Raw genomic sequence first — 25184 nt, forward strand, 5'->3', positions numbered from 1 at the left:
GTATCGTTTTGCTGCATTGGTCATCAACAAAAGTTCTCCCCGCACAGGACGCCTTGTTTCTCTGAACCATTTCCAAGTGGAATTACTTTCACTTTGATCTCCTCATCCTCTTGCAAGCCCCAAGAGGCACCAAGTCAGTCATGGCCGCCATGATATTTGAGTTTGTGAACGATTCCAGCCCACGGTCGCACAAAGATCGCGATCCAGTGGAGAGGCATCTGATACGTAAGAAAGCGATGCGAGCTGCAGCGACTACCAAGAAACGGCAAGCAGTGTCTAGGTCGCATAATTCTTCCCTACCTGTCTCCGACTCGGTAACGTGGACGCCAATCTTTTTCATCCATCCGCAGGCAGACGCTACACAGTATCTACCGTCGTCGGCGGTGCAAAAGACCATATTCGCGGCGCTGAAAGGAAAGCTCAATGCGCCGTATGTAAAGCTGTCAAAACTGCTCAGGCTCTGCACCCCCCAATTGGTGGATCTCCTTCGCGAGAGTGGTGGTCGCGTTCCATACCTTGATCATGCCATTGATTGCCTAAAAGCTCGTATCAGGGAAAGAGTCGGCACCACTCCGACGGAGGGAGACCCGATGGCTCTGTATGGACGTGCCATCTTCAGCTTGCAGCAGGCCTTGGATACTTCTGACATGGCAACCACCGAAACGTGGCTTGCTACAATCTGCCTGACACTATTTGAGCTTCTGGACATTGCGGGGAACCCAGCTTGGATGATGCATGCCAAAGGTGCCTTCAGCGTGCTTCAACATATTGGACCCGACAATCTTGTCACTGAATCCCACAAGATCATGCTTGCAGCGTCTGCATGTGCGATTGCGACCGAAACCCTGCATAATGGACTACCCTGCATGCTGGATCAGCCTCCCTGGCAGGCCGCCGTTCGACGAACTATGGTGCCGAACACATCAACCTTCCATCCTCGTGGCGAGATGGTGAACTCTGCCCAACTGCTACGCTACAAGATCCCGAGTATTTTCGCCGATATCACCAATATCATCATGCGCTGCGAACGGCATGGCTTCGAAGCTGTCATGACCCGAACATCTGACCTCTGCGACGCTTATAAGGCATTCCTTGAGGAGCGGCATGAACGCCTTCGTCAGCCCGTGGCGCCTGAAGTCGAACCTTACCGGCTATTGACCCTTGAGATGACTCTGTCGTGTGCCGCTTTGAGCATGCGGCTACTTTCATCGATACTGCCACAAAGATTCGAGCTAGAAACATCTGCGTTATTGCTCGCAAGAGAGGCACTCGAGAACTCGCCGCCTGATCAGAGCAGTGAACGAGTCTACCATCGAGGCGTTGCAAGTTCAGTGGTAATCACTTCAGAAATTTGGCAAGATAGCCTCAAGTCATCCCCTGCAGGGGCCACTGTGATCGAAAGCGAACCGTTCCGGCAATGGTGCAATGCACTCGGACGTCCAGCCTGACCACCGAGAGCCTGACATCTAGGTATCTCAAAATTACGCCCAGCGTCCGTCTTATTGCCTATTCGGGATTGGTGAAACCACTGGGAACCAGAACTAGTTGGGGTGCATGGTATAACGAAACTTCGCATTCTCAAATTCGCTACATCCAACATATCAATCAAGATGGCCAGCATTAATAATTGCTTTGGAAGTGGCTTCAGCATGGTGGCAGCTCAAAGGTTACTGCATCGCAACTATAAAGATGTGTTCTATCGGCACGCACTTTGTCAACCTACGATACGAACCAGTCGTGCCTCAGCCTCTACACACCCACTACTAGACCCTCGACCATTCTCTACACATCTACAATGCCTTCTCCTGCCATCAACACACTCCTGTCGAGTAACGCCGCCGTCGCCAGCTCTAATTACACTGCTCCACCAACCTTCGCGCAATTCGGCGAAGCGATGAAAACCGCGGGTCCCGACTCTGCGCGACTCTGCATCGTGACATGCGTCGATCCACGCTGCGACGCCAACCAGGTACGTCAGTCTCTCCCACTAACCTCCACTCACAATTCCATGCGAAGCCAACAGACTAACCGCAACGCCCAGTTCTACGCCTTACCCTCCCACCCCAAGATCTTCAGCATCGTGCTCCGCAACGCCGGCGGCTCTCCCCGCAAGGCACTGCCCGATATTCTCGCCATTGACACTCTTGTGCACTTCACGGACCTGCTGGTCGTGCGCCACACGGACTGCGGCTCGTTGATCTTCCGTGACAATGACATCAGGGCGGAGCTGAAGGCGCGCTTGTCGTCTTCGTCGGCCAACGAAACGATGTTGGGGCAGGAGCTGGATGGGATGTGTTTTGGCGAGTGCACGACTTCGGCGGCGGAGATGTGCAGGGAGGATGTCCAGTGGTTGAAGAACAACGTCTTGGTGAGAGAGGACTTGAGGGCTGGAATCTGGGGTGGGGTCTTCGATTTAAGTACTGGCAGAGTCGAGGGCGTGGCGTGAAGCACATGGTTCCTTTGCGGTGATAACGAATTGCGGCACGCGTCGGAGCTGAGGAGGTTATCCGGAGGGTTGATGCTGGTTAGGGGGTTGCAACGGATACACTACATGCAGGGCATCTGCGCCGAACAAGGAAGGGCATAAGGTCAGGACATTGCCTGTGAAGCACAATGGTCAAGGACAGCCTCGTGGCCATTCGAATACGCAGGCTTCGCCCGACGTACTGGTGGCTTCACGCGAGACCGGCTAAATACTCTTCACAAGGCTGTCCCTAACAGGAGCGGATGATTGTTGCCTACAGGCCACCTACATAACCTTCCATCCAACTCACGCCGTCAAGCGTTCCACTCGTTCGTCTTTGATCTGGAAGGTCTCTCACGCTTACGCCCGCCTCCTCTCCCAGCCGCCCCATGGCACACAGGCGTCATGCGCTTCTCGCTGTCCCCAGCTGGCAAACACCAGTAACCCACCGAACGCCCAGCACCATTACCTCATCCGGCAGCCTTCATATGCTGTCCCTCGTCCCTTCCTCGATCTCAAACTGCACGCCAGCGGCGCAGACACGATTAATGAAAGGCCTACCGAGGTAGCTCGGCGTCAGAAACCCTCTCGCCCTTGTCGTCGGCTTCAGCTTCCCATCAGCATCGCCGTCCGAACGCATCTCATCAACCAGCGCCATAGCAGCCTCGGCCGCCAGCATCGCCGAGTGGAAATACATTGAGCCCCTGTACGAGTAGCGGCCTACGGCCTGATATCGTGCCCCATCTGGATCTTGGGCGCTGGTGGCGATGCCCTTCACATCAATGCTTTCCCCTTCGCCGGCTTCTTTGGGCGGGCCCGAGCTCGGCTGTTGCGGCAGGAAACGCTGCAGCAGGTAGAGCACGGGACGGAAGCTGATGAGGCGAAATGCGAAGACGGTGAGGCAGCTGACGAGGATGGCCTGGAAGCGAGATTTGGCGGGCATCCACTCTTGAAACGTGAAGGTTGGGGAGAACAGCTCTGGTGCTCGGAGAGCAGATCTGTGCACCGCAGCGATGTTGCCTGGCGCGCTGACGGAGCGTGTGAGGTGGCCTAGTGTTGGGTGGTGGACAACAACGGGCTGTACCGACGCCTCTGTGGGAGAGCTTTCCGCTGTGAGCAGGTGAGGGTTCGGGCGCAGGTAGTTCTCCACGCCATACTTGCTCGCCACGGCCAGGAGTGAAGACAACGACCCTGAAGACATGCCGTTGATGACCAGCTCTTGGGAGCTCACGATCTTCTCGGTGGGCACGCCGTGCTCTTTGGACAAGTACGACGCGAGCGCATATGCGAGCAGGTCCGACGGGGAGCTGATGTTGCCAATGGCTGGGATGATGACAGCACCTGTATCGTCAGCGACCTTGCCGTACTTGGCGATCATATCGGCGATCCACGGAGTCTCGGTGCTGAAGTCGACATATCCGACACCCGCGGCGGTACAAGCGGCAATCACTAGCTCGCCATATCGACTGTATGGGCCGATGGCGTTGATCAGGACCCTCGTTGTTCTCGCCAACGCCAGCAGGCTGTCCGCGTCGAGATCAACGACCTCTATTGCAGGCGTTGGGTGCCAGGGCTGCAATGACGAGACCAGTCTCCTCAGCTTGCTGCTCGTCCTCCCTGCGATCGCCCATGAGTGAGTCTCGGACAAGTGGGTAGCGAGATACTTTGCGACCTGGGCGCCGGTGTACCCAGTCGCGCCGAGAAGGACGATGTCGTACATGAGGAAGAAGTTGGGTTCGGGGCGAACGTGGGACAGCCATTGTCCGGTGGTGGTCCTATACCGTTATATGTACAAAAACTTAACCTGGTCTTGCGTGCTGGCACATATCAGCCGACACCGGCAGTGGACGACGGTGATATGGATCAGGTAGTCGGCCGCAGCGATGAAGTCTTGGTTCGTCCGGCCAGTGTTTCCGCCTAGCAATAAGCATGTCTCGAAGCAATTTTGAACTCAAAGCCTATAGCTACGGCGCGTGATGTGCGAGCTAGTATAATGCAGCAAATTCTCGCTGTACGCCACAGCACTATGGCATGAGCTCCCTACGACAAGGATGGAAGTACGATCTGGTCCGTCCGGCATTGCTGGCGTATCAGTAGGTAAGGAGTAAGCATGCCCGAGCAAGGTTGAGGTGCTGCCTGGCATTTTCGGCTGGAGAGTTATGTCCGAGTGGATCCAGTTGTTGGCTTACTTGAGCAACGTCGCCCGCTGAGAGCCTGAGCTGAAGCTTGATAGTACTGTAGTGCTGGCCGCTTGTGTGCCTGAGCACTGGGCTTTGATGCTGGTGACATCAACGGCCTATCCACATCCTACGAGATCTACAAGTGCTGCAAACACAGGCTGCGTGGCCGAAGAGGCATGTGAAAACTTCAAACGAACGGCTCTTGACCACAACGGCAAGCTGTGGCTTCGTCCGCGTAAGAGCGGTCACGCCCCTGTCATAAAGAGACAGTGGACAAAAGGGCATGCCTGTCCTTGACCACCCACGAACCTGCCGACATGCATCTCGCAGCGATGAGTATCGTTGGCACCGCTTTGACCCCATCTCTGTTAGCAGTGTGTCTCGGCATGGGCTAGGAGCGGCAGCATAACTTGAGCACCATGGCAGCTTGCTACCCAAATGCGAAACGCGCCATCATCTTGACGGCAACGAGAGCTGGACAGCAGCCAAGACGAGTAACCGCGAGTACCCGGGTCATCAAGCGATGGACATACTTCGAAGCACCGCAAGCCCGGACTGGACGCAGCAGCCACAGTGGACACAGACTCGAGATGCTGCCCATCGTCAGTAGAGCTGCAAGGCAACGCAAACGCCGTTGCTGCTTTTACACAGCAGACCTCCAGGCAGCTAGCCTCGTATTGACTCACCAGATCAGGCATCGACGAGCCTATCAAGGCAGCCTGCTCAGCCGCGCGAAAGCGACGGGTACAAAGACAGACACAAATCGGCCTTGATGACCGACGTGGGCACACCTCGGAGGCCGCGAGACCAGCCTGCTCGTAACGAAGATGGACGGGACTTTTCGCAGGCACCGACATGGGGCGGAACAGGCGCGCGCGGCTCTGCTGGGGTGGGACCACGGACGGAACTCCATGACCCGATCATGTGGTCCGTCGCCGTTAATACACGGAGCAGGCGTAGAAGGCCAGGCTGGCCTTTGCGAGAAACAAGTTGCGACTTTCATAGTCACCAGCTGAAATGGTAATGGTAGGTTGGAAGTAGCGCGTGACTATCACTCCAAACACAGTCGAACCACAATATCTGGTGAGTTCGGAACGCCGCATAGCCGCGCGACCGCGGCTAGGCCTTGTTCTGGATTCCTGGAGTTCTGGATCGCCGCCTGCACCGCCACAAAAAATCCGCTCCAAAAATGGCAGCCTAAACGGAGTCTGCCAAGGCTTGCTCTTCTCGCGACGCAGGGACTTTTGCGTATTCGCGGGTGGGAACAGATAGAGTTAGCGAGCCACCGATGCGAGATGTGAGATCTGGCAAAGAGAGGCTGACTGAACCGGCCCCTCAGGTTCGATCAGCCTCGCAAGACCGGCGCTCTCAACTTACGAGTGAGAAGGGTCCCGCTCCAGTGCCTTAGCTGTTGCGGCCCCCCAAAGAACGGACCCCGAACCGTTTGCAGCTCGCCTCGAGCGGGCCAGGGACCGTCCGTTCGCACATGGACAGCCAGGCGAGACGGCAGGAATCCATCTTGAGTACATGATGCACGTCAGGCTGACAGTCACGATTATGGTGGGTATTGCTACTAGACTGTCGAAGTGCTTACGAGATCAGCGACGGATCTTGCGGCCTGAAGGCACGCCGAAGCATCGAATCGCGTGCAAACACCGAGTCCTCGACCGACGGGTGAGCAATCTGACACAATCTTCATTTGAGGATTCGCGACCCGATCGGAGCCGGGTTCGAAGGATCTCTCTCCTCCCAACGGGATCCCCCATCTGGCAAACAATGCGATCGTGCATACAGGCCGACCAAGACCATCCTGAGGCAAGCGCAGCGACTGGTAGGTACTGGAACGAGGCTGGCCCCGAAATGCTGCTTTTAGTTCTCACTCTACGTGGCCTCGTACACAAACTGCCAGTAAGCTGATGCCGGCCGTTGGCGGAGCACGAAGCGAGAAAACCTCTCATAATCAATATGTATCCATATAAAGGCTGTGAAAGCGCAAGTGGGCTAAGTGCGCCAGGGTTGCTGAATGTGAAATATCGCTTCTGCGATTATTACCTTGCAGAGGCAATGGACGAATTCTGAGACCAGGGAACATTTTCGGAATCTTGTGCGGACTCACAGTACTCCGGACACAGTTGACTATAATCAATGCCGTGATTTGTTGCCGCCGTTTCCGCGCGTGTGCGCGGCCGAACTGGCTGGGCAGGTTGGGCGGGCATTAGTCAGACCGAAAAGCGCGAACTTGCGAAAAGAGGGCAAAATAGTGTGGCCGAGGCGCGGGCAGTCGTCCCAACGCCTAGAAAGGGCAATGATGCAAGCGTAGGTGGCTTGTCTCCCAGCCTTATTAGCGTGATCGACACGTGCTTCTCTTCACTTGGGTCCACTGAAGGTCAGTATTGCGTGGCTGCTTAAGCGAAGGGCCAGGTTGTAGTCAGACAGTTGTAATCGGCGGCCAGAACTTCCGGAGCGGTCACTGTTACAATTTCGCGTGCAAGACACGAGGAGACCATCATGGTGGTACTGAAAGCAGCAAGGGCGGCGGTTACAGGTTACATCAGCCAAGGGATTCGGCTCGGTTTAGCAACCAAACAGGGTCTGGATGCGTCCAGACGGGGCTGAAGATCGATTTGACCACGGGAGTTATGCAAGATACACAATTATCCTTAGATTCCATCCATTAATGATACATACAGTCTATCGGTGTGGATTGATCCTATTTTCCTGCTCCTGTAAAAGCATGTGGTTCCGCTGTTGGTACACTCTATCATGCTTTCCGAGTCCGCCTCAATCCATATCCTGGCAATCGTTCTAGAACCCATTATCGTGATCTCATGACCGAGTGCTCAAACCACACATCACACAATCAAAAAGTCGTAACACCCTGTTTGAGATTCAACGCAAAACGCTCATTACCCCCTTGCCTCGCCAGAATGCTCCTGCGGCTGCGAAATCAAACCACCGAAAATGCTTCCATCCCCTCGAATGACGTCATTCATTGCTTGCTTGACTCGCGCTTTTGCTTGCCGACCCAATCCACATCAGGATGAACCACACGCATATGTCGGGTCAATGCGTCATTGCGAGAGAATGTCTTCTCTTCGGAGCAAAGATGACATCGCACCTTCATTTTGCGATTGTTGTGGATAGTGTCCTCGTGACGTGTAAGGTCGTAGGGGCGGGAGAAGATCGAATTACAGGGCTTGCCCGTCGATGGGTTGATTCGATCACAACGATGAGGCCCAGCTTGTGAATTGCGAAGCGCAAGATTAGGTGACGCCGAACCGCTGTTACCACTTTGGGGTGAAACTTGTCGGTGACCCTCTCTCTTATGCTTTTGAAGCTTGGCAGGTGACTCAAATCGTTGAGCACATCCGTGGTACGTACACGAGTAGGTTCCAGAATCGGATGACGTGTCCATGGGTCGCTGAGCCGTTTGTGGCGTGGGTTGAGGCTGTGTCCTGATATCGCCTCCTGATTGCTGGCTGGATGGCATAGATGGTCCTTCCTCGTTGGTAGACTCCATAGAGATCAGGTGCGCCGGGAAGTCCGGGGTCGAATCCGGAAGGTCGGACTGAGTGCTGCCTTGTGCTTGGCTAATGAAGGGATACTGTTGAGGGATTTGTACCGTTGGCTCAGCATGGAAGCTAGGCGTATAGTAGTTAGAGAGATTCGATGGGTTTCTGCGACCAGCGAACATCTGTTGCGACTGATTCGAGAAGAGTGGCGTGGCGTTGTCATCGATATCGTGCTCGTCCAACATTAATTCCTTTGGTGAGATTGAGGTACGCGTTTTCTGTAACGTAGGCGGCTGTTGCGGCTGTCGAGGCATGTTGTACGGACTGTTCTGCCTGAAAGGTGACTGTCCGCGAGGATTGGACGTTGGCGAACTCATGTGATCTTGTTGCGCCGCTTGTAACCGACCAGCCATAGTTGTCTGCCTGTGGTCAGGCGCCATGCGTGGCATGGGCTGTGCCTGGTACGTAAATTGCTGGTCAGGAAATACGTCCTGTAGAGACTGCTGGTATGCGGCGGTGGGAGTGTAGCCTAAATCATACTGTAAGTACTCGGCCAACTCATCGTCGCTAGTGTCAATCTCACCGTAAACATGCTTCGAGTCATCGTACTCATTCTCGTAGTTGGTTTGAGGAGTTGCTGGTGAATTGTGACTCATGGTAGATACTGACTGAGGCGCCGACAAGGCAGCATACGACGCACGGTCGTCGCCGCTTGACGACTGTATCCTCCTCATGTCCACGGCGCCGTATGGGTTGTTTCGGTTATACATGGACATCTCTGATGGCAATGATTTCGCGGTGTTGGGTGTTGAGAAACCGTCAAAATCGTAGGTCGAGGGAAAAGTAGTGTCGGAAGTGGCGATCTGAGGATATAAAGTGTTTTGACTGAGCGGCGATGGAGGACCCCCCGCGGAGGCGACACTCGATCCCGATGATGCCCGTTTATGTATCCTTTGCTCTTGAAAATTCTTTGGTAATGCGCTGAGATATGTCCTGTGGTTCTGAAAATCGGCCCATCCACCTCCCATGAACGGAGACTGTTGCGCAAGCATTGGTTGTTCTTGTGTAGGAGTCGGACTGGGTTGCTGAATGCGCACCGTAGGACTGGTATGGTAGACTTGCATCAAGAGTGGTGATAAGGAGCCAAGATCGAGAATAAGAGGTATATTTAACACGGTGAGATCGGTAGGACTGACCAAAAGATTGGTAATAAGCAAGTCCGAGATGGTTCGTATAAGGCTTAGAGATGTACGAGGCTGGTGGCAAAAAATGTGGGAAAGGGTAAGTGATATAGTTGAGGCTTTGGCCTGCTTGGGCCTCGGGTTCTCGGGTTGGAAACCAGGCCAAGAGAAAGGCTCAGATTTGTCCGGGGTTAGGCAATCACGGGAAACAGCAATGCCTGAGTTTGTGTTGAGAAATTTCGATGGCGGTCGGAGGGTTGGGAAGTGAGCAAAGCACCCGGCCGAAGAGGCATTTATGCTATGACATCAACTTTCGTCTGGATCGGACGGAGTAGGACGTCTTCGGCTCGACTGGGCCGCCGCTTTAAAGCGAGACCCTGGCTGCGCCGCTACCAATGAGACAACTGCCAAGCATACCTCGTACGGGGCTCAGCCACAGCTCCTTCTGGTTGTTTCCACTCGGTTCCGCTTGTGGCTGGTGGCCACCCCCAGATTCTTTCGATTCTTTCCTGACGATCACTCATCAGCTCGCAACTGTCATTTGCTCTGTCTTATTTTTGACCTGTAACCGAACCAAGACATTTTCACTCCGTTCCTGGGTAAGCTGAGCCCGGCTGTGAACCCGGCAGATGATCAGTCTCACTCATTCCGCACTTCATGAAGAGACTTTTCATGCATCGGTGCAATTCGACCAGTGTTCTAGAAGGTTGCAAGGGTCAGATGCAGCCTCGCGCTTCCAGATGCATGATGGAAAATTCTGTTATCCAACCAGAGATCTGGAATTGTGTGACCAGTGGGTGAAAGCCAGCCTGTCGGTTGACTCCGAGATGTCACCTAATCCTGATTTGGCAGTTCCATGCCTTGTTGATACTTTGACAGTTGGCCCATGTCAAGCTGGGCTTGCAATACCACGTGGTAGGATCTTGTGGAAGGTTTGACATCTCCTAGGGCGCAGAAGGACAACAAGCAGGTCCGTTGGTGGTAGAGGTTTTGTTAGCTGAATAGATTTATGGGCTGAGAATTGTGTGACGATTCAAAGGTCATTGACAGGTACAGCTGTCATAAGGCCGGTGAGATTTTGTCCAGCACTGGGTAATTAGTGTGCATGGCTAAGGCTATAGTCAGATTGCTGCTGTCTATACGCCTGTTAGTATCGTACAGCCTGGTCTTCTTCAGCCTCGCTACGATGGGTAGTAAAATGCAGCATCCGAAGACTGGCAGTAATCGCTGCTTTACGATCGTTCGAATTTGGTAAATACTCCGTCCATAATTGACCGTCTGAGCTGCCGTCCCCGACATACGCGGCACAGCTGCCTATGCATAGACCTGCCATCCAGTTGAGCATTGTGTCGGTATCATTCCCATCCAATCACCGACGAATCAAGGATTTCCCAGTCCATGAAGGATATTGTGGCAACAACTTCGTGTTCGAGCGGTGAACGTGTCCTTACTTACCTGTTGGAGATTGCGTAAGGTCTACTGCCTGCAAACGCAACTGCGAATGGCTATGCCGTCGCTAAATGGACGACGACTTTGCAAACGGGAGTCGTTCGGTCTCCCCGATTTGTTAAAGCCAGGCCTCGAGATCCATATTTGAAGGAGAGCAATCCTTGACTCCGACTAGACACTAATGGCCTTGATGGGCCAATCCGCTGACCTGAGTCTTCGAGACATGAATTGTTTCTTGTTCTTTAACAGTGGTGCCTGGTTGACTGTGCTTGTCTGTGATCACATGGCTCGGCTTGCGCGTCGATACTCGGCTGAGCAAAGGCTTCTCACGGTATCCACGAAGTTCCAAGCGCGGGAGAGATTCAGTGGAAGGTATAAATGCTACAGTGATTGGACGGCAGTGATCCGAGTGATGGTTTGCGCATAGACGGTCTATGCAGATTAAGTTCAAGGCCTCGGACAACACTTGCCGGTCGGTGCAGTATGTCGGCTATTCGAAGGTGGAGATGCGCCTGGTTGTCGAGGTGGCGAAGAGGAGAAGTTGAATTTTCCGCGCTTCCAGCTGCGGAGCCGGGGCAATATGGCCAATCAGACGGCGTCAGGCTCGCTACCTACACGAGGCTGGGACAGTCAATGCTGGTATTGTGTAGCGGCAGATGTACTCGCTTTGCCGTTTGGGTGGTTGGTAAGGGCTTCGGTGGATCAGAGGACATCATGAGTTGGGAGCCACATGCTCATGGCCTTGGTGCAAACCGGTTGAGTTCATGTCATTGGTGGAGGCGCGAGAGGCATTGAATATAATTGTGGTGTCTGATCTTTGGCTTCCCCGGAATGCAAGGGCTAAACGGACTTTTCACTCATGGAGAAGAACTAGCAACAACACCGTCTATGGTAGGCTTCTGGTTAGGCTTCGGAGCCGTGGGTGCCTCGCAGCATCGACATCATTGGCCATCCGAGGACGCAATGCGACTGTACAGTCTCGGTTCTCTTGCCTGCTGGTAGCCTTCGCACAAATGCACTCAAACCGAACGATATTGACGTTCGCAGCCATACTAAGACGACGATCGAGCAAAGCAGAGTAGCCATCTTCGGAGGGCGACTACCCTTGCGCAGCAGATGCCCGCCAACAGTCGCACTTCCACGTTGTTCCCAGTCTCGTAAAGCCTTGCCCGTATAGTTATTTTCCGCCTTATGGGTAGCAAGAATTTGCGAGCAGCCACTTATCTCGCAAAAATGTGACGAATTCGGTATCCTGTGTTGATCGAGAGCATCTTCTTGAGACACAGGCTCAGCTGGAGGCTCGACGATAGCAATTCCAATGCAGCCGCAGCGCCCTTTTCCAGTGACCGCGAGCTTCAGCAATCGGTTGAAGGACTTTCACTGTGGAAACTACAGCCCTATGTCTTGTATACCTCGACGCCTCAGGCAGGGCGGTGTGGATCTAGGTGCTGCGGCCTCGAGTGCGCATCCGCAGCTTCAATACTGGCTCAGTGGGTGACTGCAGTTTCGGTGCAGCGCCGCCTTTGCACGGTTTCCTGGTATCCGCGAACCGCGTGATTTAATAGGCTTCCGCAAGAATCAACCATCAACTCATTCTTCCATTCTTGCAAGCCAGCATCGTTGTACCCATCACAGCGTCTTCGACGAGCATGGACAATATCTCTCGCTTTTATCGTGCTCGTCGCCGCGCAGTAGTATCTTGCACTGCGCTGGGGAACTTACTGATTATCTTGTTGGCACAGGCACATGCACGCAACGGCGAGATCGCTAAATGCCTCGATATGTGCTGCGACCTGTGCGCGAGGCGTTGGCGCTGCGGGAGCAACTCCGCAAAGAGCCCGATAAGTCTGAAGACGGTGATACCCAACGCAAGGTCTGGGAGGATGAGTGCCAAAAGTTTCTGGAGCACGTCGCAAAGCAGGAGGCCGCCGAGAAAGGGCCGCCGAGCTTCTTCTCGGCGTAAGGGGCAAGAGGCTAAGGTGCGGATGCAGCAGCAGGATGTTCTTGCTGCAAACTCGAGGACGATCGAAGGAGTGTTCACCCACGCGAATGCTGCAGTTGAGATCCCGGTGCAGCATGCCATTGAGCAGCTGGCCACCACCCCTTTGGTTGCATCCGACCGCGGAAGAGCTGCTTCGCCGATGGGCAGTACAGATCAGTTTGGCTCGTGCCTATCCATATCTGCAGATGACCTTCCTCCGGTCGTCTCGATGACTGTTGGCCAGGTGTAGCTCTGAAGCCTGTCGAAATGGTACTATAGGATTGGAGTATGGATTCATCGGTTTCACGTAAAATCTCAGCTCCTGAAGAGCCGCTGGACACGGCGAACAATGGCGAGACCAGAGGCGCGCCAGCATCCAGTGGCGTACTGCAAAAGTAGTATCATAAGGCACCTCACGCGTGATCGCCGTGTATGGTTTGAAGGGAAGCCCGGGGGAATGTCCACAACGCTGGAACAAATGCGCGATGTGGATCTCTGCCCCGAAGAGGCAGATACCAAATTACTCTATTTCTCTCGAGCACTTGCCCACGGGCAAGGTGATGTGCACACTACCGTTTCCTGTGCACTCGAGTCCATAATACCCATTGTCGTTTGCAACGCTACTGGGGATCACAAATTGTGAACTGATCTTACATGGAGACTGGTCCGAATTTTGTTGCGGCTACTCCATAGCTACCTAATGATTTCGTGGAATATAAATGCGACTTATGGGACCTGTGCGATGCTCGGGAGAGTACAACAGAAAGCTGAACGAAGATACGTTCAACTCTAGCACCACCAAGGTCTCTGACATCTAAAGCTCCGCCATCACAGGCAAAGTCAGACCCAATGCCAATGACCCCGACACGAATCAACCATCCCTCACCACCTAACTCAATTCAAGCTCACGCCAGGCTCGATCTCAAACGAGAAGATGCGGCGAAAACATCGAGGACGAGTCACGAGTACCCAAGGGAGGCCAAGGGACGAGCCAAAACACTCTGATTTGACCCGGTTTTGTCGCACACGCAGCGCCACGCTCTCGGCAAGTGGGAGAGCATCCAACAAAAACGCGTCGTGAACACCAGGCACTTGAAGACGAAATTGATTGAATGTTTTTGTATTCATGCAGAAGCTGATACTGTCATCATCGCTCAGCCTATGGCAAACGCCGAGCTTGCTTCCTCATTGAGTCCATATCATACAGTGGACTGCTCTCAGCCATCGATGACCATTCCCGTGACCAACCCAAGGTCCCCATAACCGAATGACGCCCGCAACATGAGTGCATTAAGAAGTTTAACCGCCAAAGCCGTACAGGGTGCGGCCTTGACGCTTGAGAGCGTAGACAACGTCGAGAGAGGTGACGGTCTTGCGCTTGGCGTGCTCAGTGTAGGTGACAGCGTCACGGATAACTGACTCCAGGAATGACTTAAGAACACCACGAGTCTCCTCGTAGATCATGGCGCTGATACGCTTGACACCACCACCTAATTTGTCTTAGTAACGATGATAACGCTGTGGAAATGACGAGGACTTACGACGGGCGAGACGGCGGATAGCGGGCTTGGTGATACCCTGGATGTTGTCGCGCAAGATCTTGCGATGACGCTTCGCGCCACTGGGCCAGTCAGCGAGGTTATACAGAGCGACGACGATGTGCTTACCCCTTGCCAAGGCCCTTGCCACCTTTGCCTCTGCCAGTCATGTTGATTGTTTGGTGTTGGAGTGAAAGGGTTGAAGTCGAAAGTGGTGGAGTTGGATGAAGTTGCCTGAGATGGATGGAAAGTAAGCGGAACTTGGAGTCGGGCAAGCAGCTCAGTTATAACAAGCGCGAGGGGCCGGATGATGCGGCGCTCAATGTCGTGCGTCCAGATCATCCCGGTGGACTGACCAATCACAGATTTTAGCCTTCTCGAGTCACCCCAGATCAGTATCAAGGTGGGGGCCAACTGATCTTTGGTACTCGCCACACGGTCCGAAGTTCATTCGACAATCACCAGACATCCACAACAGATGGACTCTGATCCTCTAGGAAGGAAGCGGATAACTACTATCTGAGTATTCCTACAGTTTGAACGAACAAAATCGACCGCGTGATGGGAAAATCGAGTTCAGAGATGCACTTCTGGATCAAGAGGTGGTCTGCCAAGATGGCGCCTAGATCCAAAGGCTGCCCAGATCATGGCAAAAAAACAAAGGCCTAGGAGTCACCAATGTGAGTGGGCTGAGTTCCAGTTGATCTGATCTGGCGGCAGGCGCAACTTTCCACAAATCAACCCTGCGGCAGGTGAGCCCCCCCCCGATACTTAAACGTCTTCTCCCGCCCACTTTCCCGACTTCTCCATCCACTCATCCGCCACACCCATTTGAGTACATTTCACTCTTACACAACCACATCTTTTTCAATCCCGCCATGGCTCGCACTAAGCAGACCGCCAGAAAGAGCACGGGTGGCAAGGCGCCCCGCAAACAAGTATGAACTCACTGTCGCTTCGTCCATGGGACTCTACTAACAATCCCTCAGCTCGCCTCAAAGGCTGCTCGCAAGAGCGCTCCCAGCACTGGTGGCGTCAAGAAGGTCAGTCAAATCGTTGCTAACGCTCAAGCAATCATACTAACATGGTTACAGCCTCACCGCTACAAGCCTGGTACCGTCGCTCTCCGTGAGATTCGTCGCTACCAGAAGTCGACTGAGCTCCTCATCCGCAAGCTCCCCTTCCAGCGTCTCGTCCGTGAGATTGCCCAGGACTTCAAGTCGGATCTCCGCTTCCAGTCATCTGCCATCGGTGCTCTCCAGGAGTCCGTTGAGGCCTACCTCGTCTCTCTCTTCGAGGACACCAACCTTTGCGCCATCCACGCCAAGCGTGTCACCATCCAGTCCAAGGACATTCAGCTCGCCCGCCGTCTCCGTGGTGAGCGCTCTTAGATGATGGTTTGAAGGGGTTTCATGATGATTGCAACGGCGAACGGGATTATTCACAACGGCATGCGTTAACAATGGGGAATGGGTCACAGAACTGATGCTTGTATCATAACTAGCAAAGCGTCAGAACCGACTTTGAGCGAGACTGCTCAGGTCAATCAAACGAATTAAAACAAATTCGCGTCCTTCCACCAACGTAGATATGCGCTTTTCCGAAATGTAATTCTTCCCTCCTTCATGTATCCTCTTCGACGAGTCGCGTGGCGTAGCTTCTCATCCAAAAACGACAAGCCACCGATAGATGTGCCCACAGCACTTTGGTACCATCGTTTGGGGCCCGTGACCGATTTTTTCCAGTGGTTTGTGAGTTTTCCGCCGGGACCGAGGTCGGGGCTGACAGTAGTAGCATCGTAAACAGACCAAACGACCGCTCACAGTGCAGCTATGTACGACGCTCGTTACGTATCTGGCAGGCGATCTGCTAGCCCAAGAGATTGGAGGCGAAGACTATGATCCTATACGAACTGTGCGAATGCTCACGATCGGGTCGATAGCCAGCGTACCGGGATACAAGTGGTTCCTCTGGCTTGGGAACAATTTCAACTACAGTTCTAGGGCGGGGTCTATTCTGGTCAAAGTATGCGTGCAGCAAGCAGTGTTCACGCCGGTGTTTAACAGTGAGTTTTTTTCGAATGTATATAGGCGATGCTGATGAACAGCCTACTTTTTCGGCATGCAGGCTGTTTTGACGGGCGAGAGCCCGTCAGGTTGCATCGAAAGAATCAAGGCCGCCGTACCTGTCAGCATGCTCAACTCGTTGAAGATATGGCCGGCGGTGACGGCGTTCAGTTTCGCGTTCATCTCAGCGCAATACAGGTTCATGTTCTCGGGGATATTCGCCGTGTGCTGGCAGGCGTACTTGAGCTTCTTGAATCGTAAAGAGGAAAAGATCGAAAGAGTTGGGCATCACACTGGAAGAGCACTGGCGCAGTTGAACGAGCGCAAGAAAGACTAGACGTAGGTTAGAGCTGCAAAGCACGCTTTGTTGGTGGCTGCATATAGATTTTGCGAGAGCAATGCACATTTCAATAGAAGGCTTCACATGAGACGGTACTACCGCAAAACTCACCCGGCTTTGTAGGTCAGAGTTGATGAAAACAATGGGCGCGAGGCCTCGCTGCTTAGATTTGCGCCAGCGAGAGAAGCTTGCTGGTCGATTTCAGACTTCATGGGAGCGAAGTACATCCTCAGTGGAGGGCCATCTATGATAGCAATGCTCAAGCTCGACCGGTAACCTCCAAGCTATGAAGGCAAAAGACGAGAGTCGCTTCGTCGCTCGGATGAACAGGTGTTGCACGCATCCGACGGATGGCTTCACGATGGCCACGAACGCGTGACGCTTCGTGGCTCAGATCATGCGCGCACCTACAATAGATGGCTCCGAGTGCGATTTCACGACAGCAGACACACAGACTTCAATGCGTGAGATAGTTTTGACAGCTGTAGAGGCGTCTCGATTGGACGGTAGGCACGCGCTGCTCACTGCTCTACTGAACAGATCTTGCTTGCACCCTGGCAATACATCTACGACAGCGACTACGCGTAGATCGATGCTCGACATTTTTAATGTGCAAATACGGCTCCAAGCCACATCTAACAACGACAAGCACTTGCAGCAGCCGGCTCATGACCAAGTTGAACGATTCGATGATGTGGTCTCGGCTGCATCAGCGGCTTCAGAACGCGTCCCAATCGCAGGCGGGGCAACTTCTCATCCTATTCACAGGCAACAATCGATGGAGCCTACTGGTAGAATGACAACCTTAATAATGGGCTGTCGCAGGATGAAAAGTCGTGACGCCTTTGACTCTCCTAGCGGTCATGTCCCACGATCTCGATGATTTCAGTGATTTCGATAACGAAGACCTCACCATCCTTGAAGAACTACTTCAGAAGGTCGAAGCTGATGAAACGCGTCACTTTATCATTGCAGATATAGAAGATGTTGAAGCACCGCGTGGGCTTCGATTGCCGGCATCTCCGACGCGTCTTCTCAACTCGCAAGCCAACGGTGGTAAGTCCATCCAGCCTGACAAGAACCGCTCTGACTGACCAGCGATTAGCTATACGACGCGAGGAAGTCCCAGAAGCCGCACCCGAATCAGCTCCGACAACAGCACTCGAGTCAGCTCCAGAAGTAGCGGAACCAGATACGCGATCACCTCTCGAAAGATTCCGCCGACCGCCCAAGAAGGCCTTCTCCGTGACAGACCTCGTATCTCCATCTTGGTGCGAGCTTCAGTACTTCTATACATTGTCAAGGCATGGCCGAAAGAGACGAACACCTGCGATGAAGCAGGGAACTCAAGTTCATCAAGCCCTCGAAGAAGAACTCCATATTACCGTCCCTGTTGATGTCCCAACGAAAGAGGACGGCTGGGGCCTTCGGATATGGAACATTATTCAAGGTTTGAGAACACTACAACAAACCGGCCGAACAAGAGAGCTTGAGGTTTGGGGAACTGTCGGCGGCGAACTTGTCAACGGCATTATCGACGAAGTCAGCTACGAATGTCCAGATTCAAACCTCGAAGAAAAGCCGACCTCCCACAAGAAATCAGCACACGAAGTACCCGAACATCAAACAAGTATCAAAGATATCCTTTCTACCGCTGCAAAGAGAGAGAATGGAAAGTCATTGTCAGATGCGCTTCTACCGAAACCACAGTCGAAGAAGATCTACATCACGGACATCAAAACGCGGCAGAGCAAAAGCCTACCCACACCAAATGCCATGAAGCCAACCATTCTTCAGTTGCACCTCTACCATCATATGTTGGAGAATATGGCGCAAGGCAATTTCGCTCTTGAACGTCTGGCTGAACGCTATAGCTTTGATGTGAATCAGACATTCTCCGACTCATTTATCGCACAAGTGGGAAGCCTCAATCAGGAGCTCGAAACTCCGACCTCGTCGACTTCTGAAGATTCCATGGTTTTACTCCTGAGGTACAACAAACTAACAGACTTATGGGATTTCATGATTGGTCAAATGAAACAGGCATTCCTGCTTCCAGCAGAGAACATACCCATGTCCACTCCACAGTCCTTGGTCGATCTTCCTGTTCCCGAAAACCAGCCAACACGTTTGTCGCCTATTTTGACGGTGGAGTACCTTTCGGCATGGTATCAACACCGGCCTGGCGAGACGACAGGCCAACACTCCCTCGGCCGCAAATCCTTTGTCTTCGATGCCGAGTATCTCAAGAACTACCTAGAGGATAGTCTGGCTTGGTGGCATGGAGAGCGTGAAGCAAAAGGCGTTGAGCTGCAAGAAGCATGGAAATGTCGACATTGTGATTTCCGGAATGATTGCGAATGGATTCACAGTCGAGACAGTGAAGCTCTCAATGAAGCCTTGGCTAGGAAGAGCCTGAGGCAAGAAGCTTTTAAGCCCGAGACGAGTCATGTATAAGGCTCTGAAACGTCCCTCGATTGAGCTATCTACCAGGGATATGCCCGGACATCATCTTCCTTCTCAAAGTCCAACCCTCGCATCACCTGCTCTTGATGTTTCGCATCCAGATACTCAAGCAGGACGTCTTGATACTTCTCTTTGCCCTTATATCGACTCACGTCATCACCCCAACTTCGAAGGGCGCTTGCCAACCTGCCTGGAACAAAGTCCTCCTCTGCGATTTCGGTGACAGGGTGGAAATATGTCCTAATGGAAAATACCACACCTCCACTCTTGGGTAACCTTCTCAAGGTCTGCCTTTCACTGCGGAAGTAATGGTGCTCAATCGCACGGTTCTTCTCCGCCGTATTCCAACTCACATCGGTGCTGTCTTCGTCCCCAATACTGTGACTCCACGGCAAATCTTCATCCACTTGCATGAAGTAATTGTTTCTAGCAACCATCTCTTCCGGCTTCAGGCGTCGGAAGAAGTTCATCATCCCTTTCTCCAGCTTCTCCCGATATTGTGGTACATCCCCCGAAGTGTGGATTTCCGACAATACCATTCCATACTTATCCTCCAGTCGCCAGAAACCAGCCAGCAGAATGGCACCCGCTAACAGATAATACTGCCCATCGGGCCGTTCGATCATAATCGCTAGGTCATCCTGCACCAGGCGTGCGCACATCTGCATGGGGTCCTCACGTAATGGCCTCTCAACGATATTCAACTCCTCGCCACTCCACAAATTCCGTATGCCTGCTTCAGTTCGGGCGTACAGACTGGGGTAACGCGCGGGAAGATATGCCACCAGCTCCTCTAACAGCTCCACGGCAGCTGGATATGCCTCGGGCGCTGTTCTGCAGCATTTGGCGCCCCGCTCAGCGATACGTCGTGCCTTGTCGGCATGGTAGCGCGGATAGTGGTTGTCTAGCTCGATCCAATCATGGAAATGTACGTTCCGCAAACCCATGGTGACAAAGTACTTGGGACCATAGCGAAATGGGCGGTAGGGCAGAGGCTTGGTTTCTGAAAGAGACCAGTCTGGGTAGGGTGGAGGGGTCGGTGTGGTGAAAGTTGAGGGTGTCCAGTGTCCTGGCTTTCGGGCGGCGGGTTTAGTGGGCGGTGCTTTCTCGAGAGTGGGCGTCGACGGGTAGGTTGGAGACCGGCGTCGGAAGTAACTGAGAAGCGCGAGAGCGATGAAGATCACGAAGGTCAGGCTATAGATGACCTCACGAGCGTATGGGTGAGCAGAGAGCAGACTCAATTGGTGGCGGGATGCTTTCGCGAAGTTCTGGCAGTGGTGTTCAATATCAGATTTAGAGGGGAGGGAGTCTCTTAGTTTCGCGACATCCATGCTGAAGCCTGGCGTTCGCATGCTGACTGTTTGCTGGAGTTGCTAAAGCGAAGACTCAAGTGGGACCGACACAAATATAGAGAGTACTGCACTCACGTCTTATATTGAGCTAAATGACCTATCAAACTGGCGACATTCTCGCTGATCACCCCTCCATACGCAATAGTAGCCGCCCATGCCTCGATCGGTCTTTCCTCTGGCGCCTTTATCCGACGTGGTAAAACCCTTATCGTTGTCAGTGATACAAGACAAAGTGGTTGAAAATAGCCAATGGCAGCATCTAACACGATAATGGACTGGTTTGCCGATTTGGGCGATCGGGCGGGGGTATGAGTGTGCCTGCGGAGACGCCACCCCCAAAAATGGTTCCATCGCATGTTTTTGGCATCTCCGACCAGAGACGTTCTTCTGAAACCTATTGAGTTGTGTTCACGATCCCTTCCTCCGCAACAGACAGTGCTCGCCCCACTGCCTCTGTAGCGCTCTCGGCAAGCCAGGCAGGTCAGGGACCCAGATCATGCGGGCCGCGAACGGGGTGCGCGCGTTGTCGAGAAAGGGTTTACAGGAGACTTTCTCCCACGTCTCTTTGTCCAGCACGTGCAGAGGCTCGTGCTCGGTCGCGTCTGTGCCTGGCATGTACGAGTCTACGAGGTAGGTACAGTGCGCGATGTCGGTGTATTTGCCGAGATCCTCCTGGTTGAGGTCGTTCATGCCCCCCGGCTCCAGCCACGTGCCAGGGAAGAGGCCGAAGCCTGTCTTGCCGGAGTGGAATTCTCCTGGTAGGAGACCGCGAAACTCGCTACGGATGAATTTGGCGTGGACGCCGTTGGGGAGGAAGAAGGAGGTGGGGAAACGGTACCAGTCTTTACCGAAACAGACGGTGTCGCTGGCGGTTGTGTTGTGGAGTGGTTCGTAGATCTGGAGGGGAGCTTGGTAGGCAGTTATGGTGCCGATGGTGCGGAGGAGACCTAGGTTGAGGGAGCCAACGATGATGGGGAGGATTAAGATCAGCTTGATACGGGCGGGGATCTTGCCGATGAGAGTTTTGGGGTCGGATGTGCCTAGCCAGGTAAGGAGCATGTGGAAGGCGATGGCGGCGTTGAGGGCCAGGAACGGGTAGGCGGGATACATGAAGCGTTCTTCTTTATGGGGTTGAATGGTGAAGATGGCGAGCCAGAGGTAGAACGGTGCAATTAGGATGACGGTGCGGAGGAGGGTTTGTTTTGTGGTTTGTTGCCTGAAGAGTAGAGATTGAACGGCCAGGAGCGGTGCACAGGCTATGGCGAGGATGGTCCAAATATTGAAATTGAGAAGGAGGTTGCGCAAGTAATAGTCCCACGGTTCAGTCCCAAAAATATCCGGGCCGCGGTCTTTGCCGCCGAAGACGTTGTAAAGGACAAGTCGAATAGGCACCAAGACGACCTTGTGGTAGAAAAAGGCATCAATAGCGACCTGTAGAGCAAGGACGATCAAACAACGAACGGTGCCGTCCAGGTATTTCCTGAAGACCTCAAAGGTATCGCCCATCCAGATACCGACAGCCCAGTCTTCCAAAACGAAGGGAATGATAAGGGCGCCTGCGAAAGGCCAGCCAAGAAGAGCACCCACACCAAACCACATGATCCCTACGGCAGACTTAGAGCCACCATGCCAGTCCATGAATGCCGTCACACCCAATGTTGATGTGTACATGGCGAAACTCGAGGGTAGGAATGCGACCGAGGCGTAGAAGAAGCCTGGCGTGAAGACAACTATCATGAGGTAGAAGGCGCCGATGCGCGGATTCAAAGTTCGGCATATTGCTGAATAGAGTCTCGTCTCGGTGGCCGCGCAGACCAGAGCCAGTAAGATTCGTAGACCGTAGAACTCAGCTACCTTGGAGTTTCCCAGGAAACCAGCGAACGCGGTGGGAAGAGCATGGATCAAGATGTAGGCCCAGCTGCGGAGACTGAACTCAGGGGAGTACTCCCAAGTCTGTAGTCCATAACGATGGTTCAAGTAGTGCAACGGTTCCCAATAGTTGAATGTCTCATCGCAGTCTTGCACGGGAGCTTTGAATGCTGCTATGAGATGAGAAATGGCGCAAAGCCATAATGCTGTGTTCAGGGGGATAAAGAACTGGCTGGGAGGCGGTTGGCGATGTGTGTTCCCTGGACTAGAATTGCCCACTTAGATACAAGTCATATCCTTGCGAGATGGACTCACCTTTCAGCCATCTCTCCTCGCTGCATCTACTTCCTCATGTCCTTGGACTATTCGCCAAATCCACGACTGTTTGCTATACGTGAAATACGCCAAGACCCGACGTCATGCGCCCGGATAAACCGCGGGTAGGTCTGAACTTTTCTCTGAACATGTCGACTCCGAAGACTCTGTTTGCGCTTCAATGACCCTGAGACAATGGAAGCCGAATTTCCAACCTCACCTTCGAAGCGGAGGAGAACCATGTCGCCAGAGGAATCAACTCAGCACGACGAACCTCAACTGCAGACCGATACGGCTGCGCATACGAGCGCGGCAGTGAACGTAGCCCCAGATGGCAAAGACATTGCTCCCGAGCATAACATCCTCGATATGTTGATGCAACAAGTCGAGGCTCAGGCGGCTTCTGACAGTGATACGAAAGTGACGCAGACCACTGCGGGGATCGAGCAGCCCAGACCTGCAGAAGAAAATAGCAAAACAGTACACGCTGAGCGAAATGCAGATGTCAGTATGGCTGCCGTTGAAGCTCAAGCTGCTCCTGGAAGCGGTGCGGATGTTCCGCAGGTGAGCGATGTAAGTGGAAAACCAGAATCAGCGGAAGTTTCCAAAGCAGAAGAAGCCGAACAAGATGCAGATGTCGATATGGCTGCTATCGAAACCGAAGCTGTCGAGCGAATACAGTCTCAAGCCGTAGCCGAATCGCGGGCCGTGCCTGAGAGCAACGGATCAACTACTGCGCCAGCTGAACCTGAAGCCCGCGAATGGGAGACCGACTCCTCGCCTTACGAGTCGTCTGATTCAGACACGTCCTCAGACGATTCCTCTTCAGATGACGACAGTGATGACGCAGAAGGTGACTATGCTATGATGGATCCAGAAGAGACTGCACGCATCCTTATGGATGACGGCGGTTCCGATGATGAGGGCAAGAACAAGGATAACGCAGGCGCGGGTCTACGGACAAACAATGAAAGGGTTGAAGAAGTCGTACCCAAGCCCGACGTTGCGGTCACTCAAGACATGCAAATCGAGGAGCTAGGCAACGTGGAGTTCGTTGTCGAGAACACTGTCGTCGTCAAAGCCAAAACGTCCGGCGAATATCGTGTCCTGGAATCCGGCTCAGTACTGTGTCTGAAAGACCGAAGTGTCATCGGAGTTGTCGCGGAGACTATTGGACGAGTCGAACAACCAATGTACACCGTACGCTTCACGAATGAGGAGGCTATCAAGGAAGCCGGCGTGTTCGAGAAAGGCATCTCCATCTACTATGTCGAACAACATTCGACCTTCGTTTTCACACAGCCTCTCAAGGGGATCAAGGGCAGCGACGCTTCCAACATCCATGACGAGGAAATCGGCGACGATGAAATGGAGTTCTCCGATGATGAGAAGGAAGCCGAACACAAGCGCCAGATAAAGCTCAGGCGACAGGGCCGTAAAGACGATGGCGGACGAGGTGGCCGCGGTCGAGGTCGTGGCGGACAGCAAGGAGGTGGCAGACTTCCATCAGTACCAGAGACCAATGGCAACATCAGTACGCTCGACTACGATGACAGTGGCGAGGGCTATACTCCTCTCAGTCGTCCCACGAATTTGCATGAAATGATGGGCGCTGCCGAACCTGGCGAGATTGCCGATGGATCGCATCAACCTCGACAGAACTCCAACCGAGGCGGTAGCTTCCAGAACAGCAGAGGAGGCCGCGGTCGAGGACGCAACAACCGTGGCGGCAGAGGTGGAGCCTTCCAGTCTCGAGGCGGTCACTCTCAGTCTCCCTACACACAGAATCAGAACGTCTACGCGCAGAATCAGCCCGCTTACGCTCAGAACCAACCCGTACCATTCCCCTTTCCAACCGGCCAGTACCCGCCATCCCAAGGGTCGCCTCCCGCTCCGCCACAACTCAACCCACAAGGCTCGAGTGCCAGCTTCCCAAACATGCCCTTCTCACCATCCCCCATCTCACCCCTCCCCAATGGAGCGTTCAATTTCCAGCCTGGCGGCCAGTTTCCAAACTTCGCCGGCATGCCTCCACCACCACCCCCTCCAGCGATGTTCAACTTCGGGCAGCCCGGTCAGCAGAACTTCAATGCGAATCAAATGGCTTTCGCACAGGTGCAGCGACAGCTGGAGGAGATGCAGCGGTCGCAGCAGCAGGGTGGAAGACAGGGTTAGTATGGTCTGTGATATCACGGGAGAACTATGGCTTGATGAGGTGCTCAGGTCGACTTCGCTTGCGGTAGCATTAGCATTTGCCCGATTGAGGTGCAATACTGTTTTATGTGTCAATACTCCGAGACGAAAAGGATACCCCTTGACGAGCAGGCGTTGGCGAGCATAGTAACGAATGAATGGAATCAATTTTTTGACGCCTACATTGCGTTTCAAGTGACGCCCCTTCTCTTCACCTTGCTTTTGACCCTGCCTGACCTTTGCCCGGCCTCTAATATTATTGTATTCCCAAATTCCTC

General features: G+C 53.5%; 10 protein-coding genes across 10 annotated transcripts; 5 read left to right on the plus strand and 5 right to left on the minus strand.

Moving 5' to 3' along the window:
- Positions 1-140: 140 nt before the first annotated feature.
- HMPREF1541_03124 (uncharacterized protein) lies at positions 141-1448 on the plus strand (the record flags this gene model as incomplete). Its single annotated transcript, XM_008717476.1, has 1 exon — positions 141-1448. One exon carries the CDS (start codon positions 141-143, stop codon positions 1446-1448), a length of 1308 nt encoding a protein of 435 aa, XP_008715698.1.
- Positions 1449-1795: 347 nt separating this feature from the next.
- HMPREF1541_03125 (uncharacterized protein) lies at positions 1796-2446 on the plus strand (the record flags this gene model as incomplete). The annotated part of the gene is made up of 2 exons (XM_008717477.1): positions 1796-1969; positions 2042-2446. 2 exons carry the CDS (start codon positions 1796-1798, stop codon positions 2444-2446), a joined length of 579 nt encoding a protein of 192 aa, XP_008715699.1.
- A 502-nt stretch (positions 2447-2948) lies between these two features.
- HMPREF1541_03126 (uncharacterized protein) lies at positions 2949-4184 on the minus strand (the record flags this gene model as incomplete). Its single annotated transcript, XM_008717478.1, has 1 exon — positions 2949-4184. The coding sequence occupies one exon, from the start codon at positions 4182-4184 to the stop codon at positions 2949-2951; it is 1236 nt and encodes a 411-aa protein (XP_008715700.1).
- Positions 4185-7633: 3449 nt separating this feature from the next.
- HMPREF1541_03127 (uncharacterized protein) lies at positions 7634-8932 on the minus strand (the record flags this gene model as incomplete). Its single annotated transcript, XM_008717479.1, has 1 exon — positions 7634-8932. One exon carries the CDS (start codon positions 8930-8932, stop codon positions 7634-7636), a length of 1299 nt encoding a protein of 432 aa, XP_008715701.1.
- A 5134-nt stretch (positions 8933-14066) lies between these two features.
- HMPREF1541_03128 (histone) lies at positions 14067-14475 on the minus strand (the record flags this gene model as incomplete). The annotated part of the gene is made up of 3 exons (XM_008717480.1): positions 14067-14257; positions 14309-14388; positions 14435-14475. The coding sequence occupies 3 exons, from the start codon at positions 14473-14475 to the stop codon at positions 14067-14069; spliced, it is 312 nt and encodes a 103-aa protein (XP_008715702.1).
- Positions 14476-15183: 708 nt separating this feature from the next.
- Positions 15184-16708, plus strand: HMPREF1541_03129 (histone H3; the record flags this gene model as incomplete). The annotated part of the gene is made up of 5 exons (XM_008717481.1): positions 15184-15243; positions 15295-15348; positions 15400-15682; positions 16131-16370; positions 16413-16708. The coding sequence occupies 5 exons, from the start codon at positions 15184-15186 to the stop codon at positions 16706-16708; spliced, it is 933 nt and encodes a 310-aa protein (XP_008715703.1).
- An 866-nt stretch (positions 16709-17574) lies between these two features.
- On the plus strand, positions 17575-19168 carry HMPREF1541_03130 (uncharacterized protein; the record flags this gene model as incomplete). Its single annotated transcript, XM_008717482.1, has 2 exons — positions 17575-17767; positions 17817-19168. The coding sequence occupies 2 exons, from the start codon at positions 17575-17577 to the stop codon at positions 19166-19168; spliced, it is 1545 nt and encodes a 514-aa protein (XP_008715704.1).
- A 29-nt stretch (positions 19169-19197) lies between these two features.
- HMPREF1541_03131 (uncharacterized protein) lies at positions 19198-20508 on the minus strand (the record flags this gene model as incomplete). The annotated part of the gene is made up of 1 exon (XM_008717483.1): positions 19198-20508. One exon carries the CDS (start codon positions 20506-20508, stop codon positions 19198-19200), a length of 1311 nt encoding a protein of 436 aa, XP_008715705.1.
- A 429-nt stretch (positions 20509-20937) lies between these two features.
- Positions 20938-22724, minus strand: HMPREF1541_03132 (uncharacterized protein; the record flags this gene model as incomplete). The annotated part of the gene is made up of 2 exons (XM_008717484.1): positions 20938-22663; positions 22714-22724. 2 exons carry the CDS (start codon positions 22722-22724, stop codon positions 20938-20940), a joined length of 1737 nt encoding a protein of 578 aa, XP_008715706.1.
- Positions 22725-22908: 184 nt separating this feature from the next.
- Positions 22909-24888, plus strand: HMPREF1541_03133 (uncharacterized protein; the record flags this gene model as incomplete). The annotated part of the gene is made up of 1 exon (XM_008717485.1): positions 22909-24888. One exon carries the CDS (start codon positions 22909-22911, stop codon positions 24886-24888), a length of 1980 nt encoding a protein of 659 aa, XP_008715707.1.
- Between the last annotated feature and the right edge of the window lie 296 nt (positions 24889-25184).

This window comes from Cyphellophora europaea (genome assembly GCF_000365145.1).
Source record: "Cyphellophora europaea CBS 101466 unplaced genomic scaffold supercont1.3, whole genome shotgun sequence".
NCBI classification, from domain to species: Eukaryota; Fungi; Ascomycota; class Eurotiomycetes; order Chaetothyriales; family Cyphellophoraceae; genus Cyphellophora; species Cyphellophora europaea.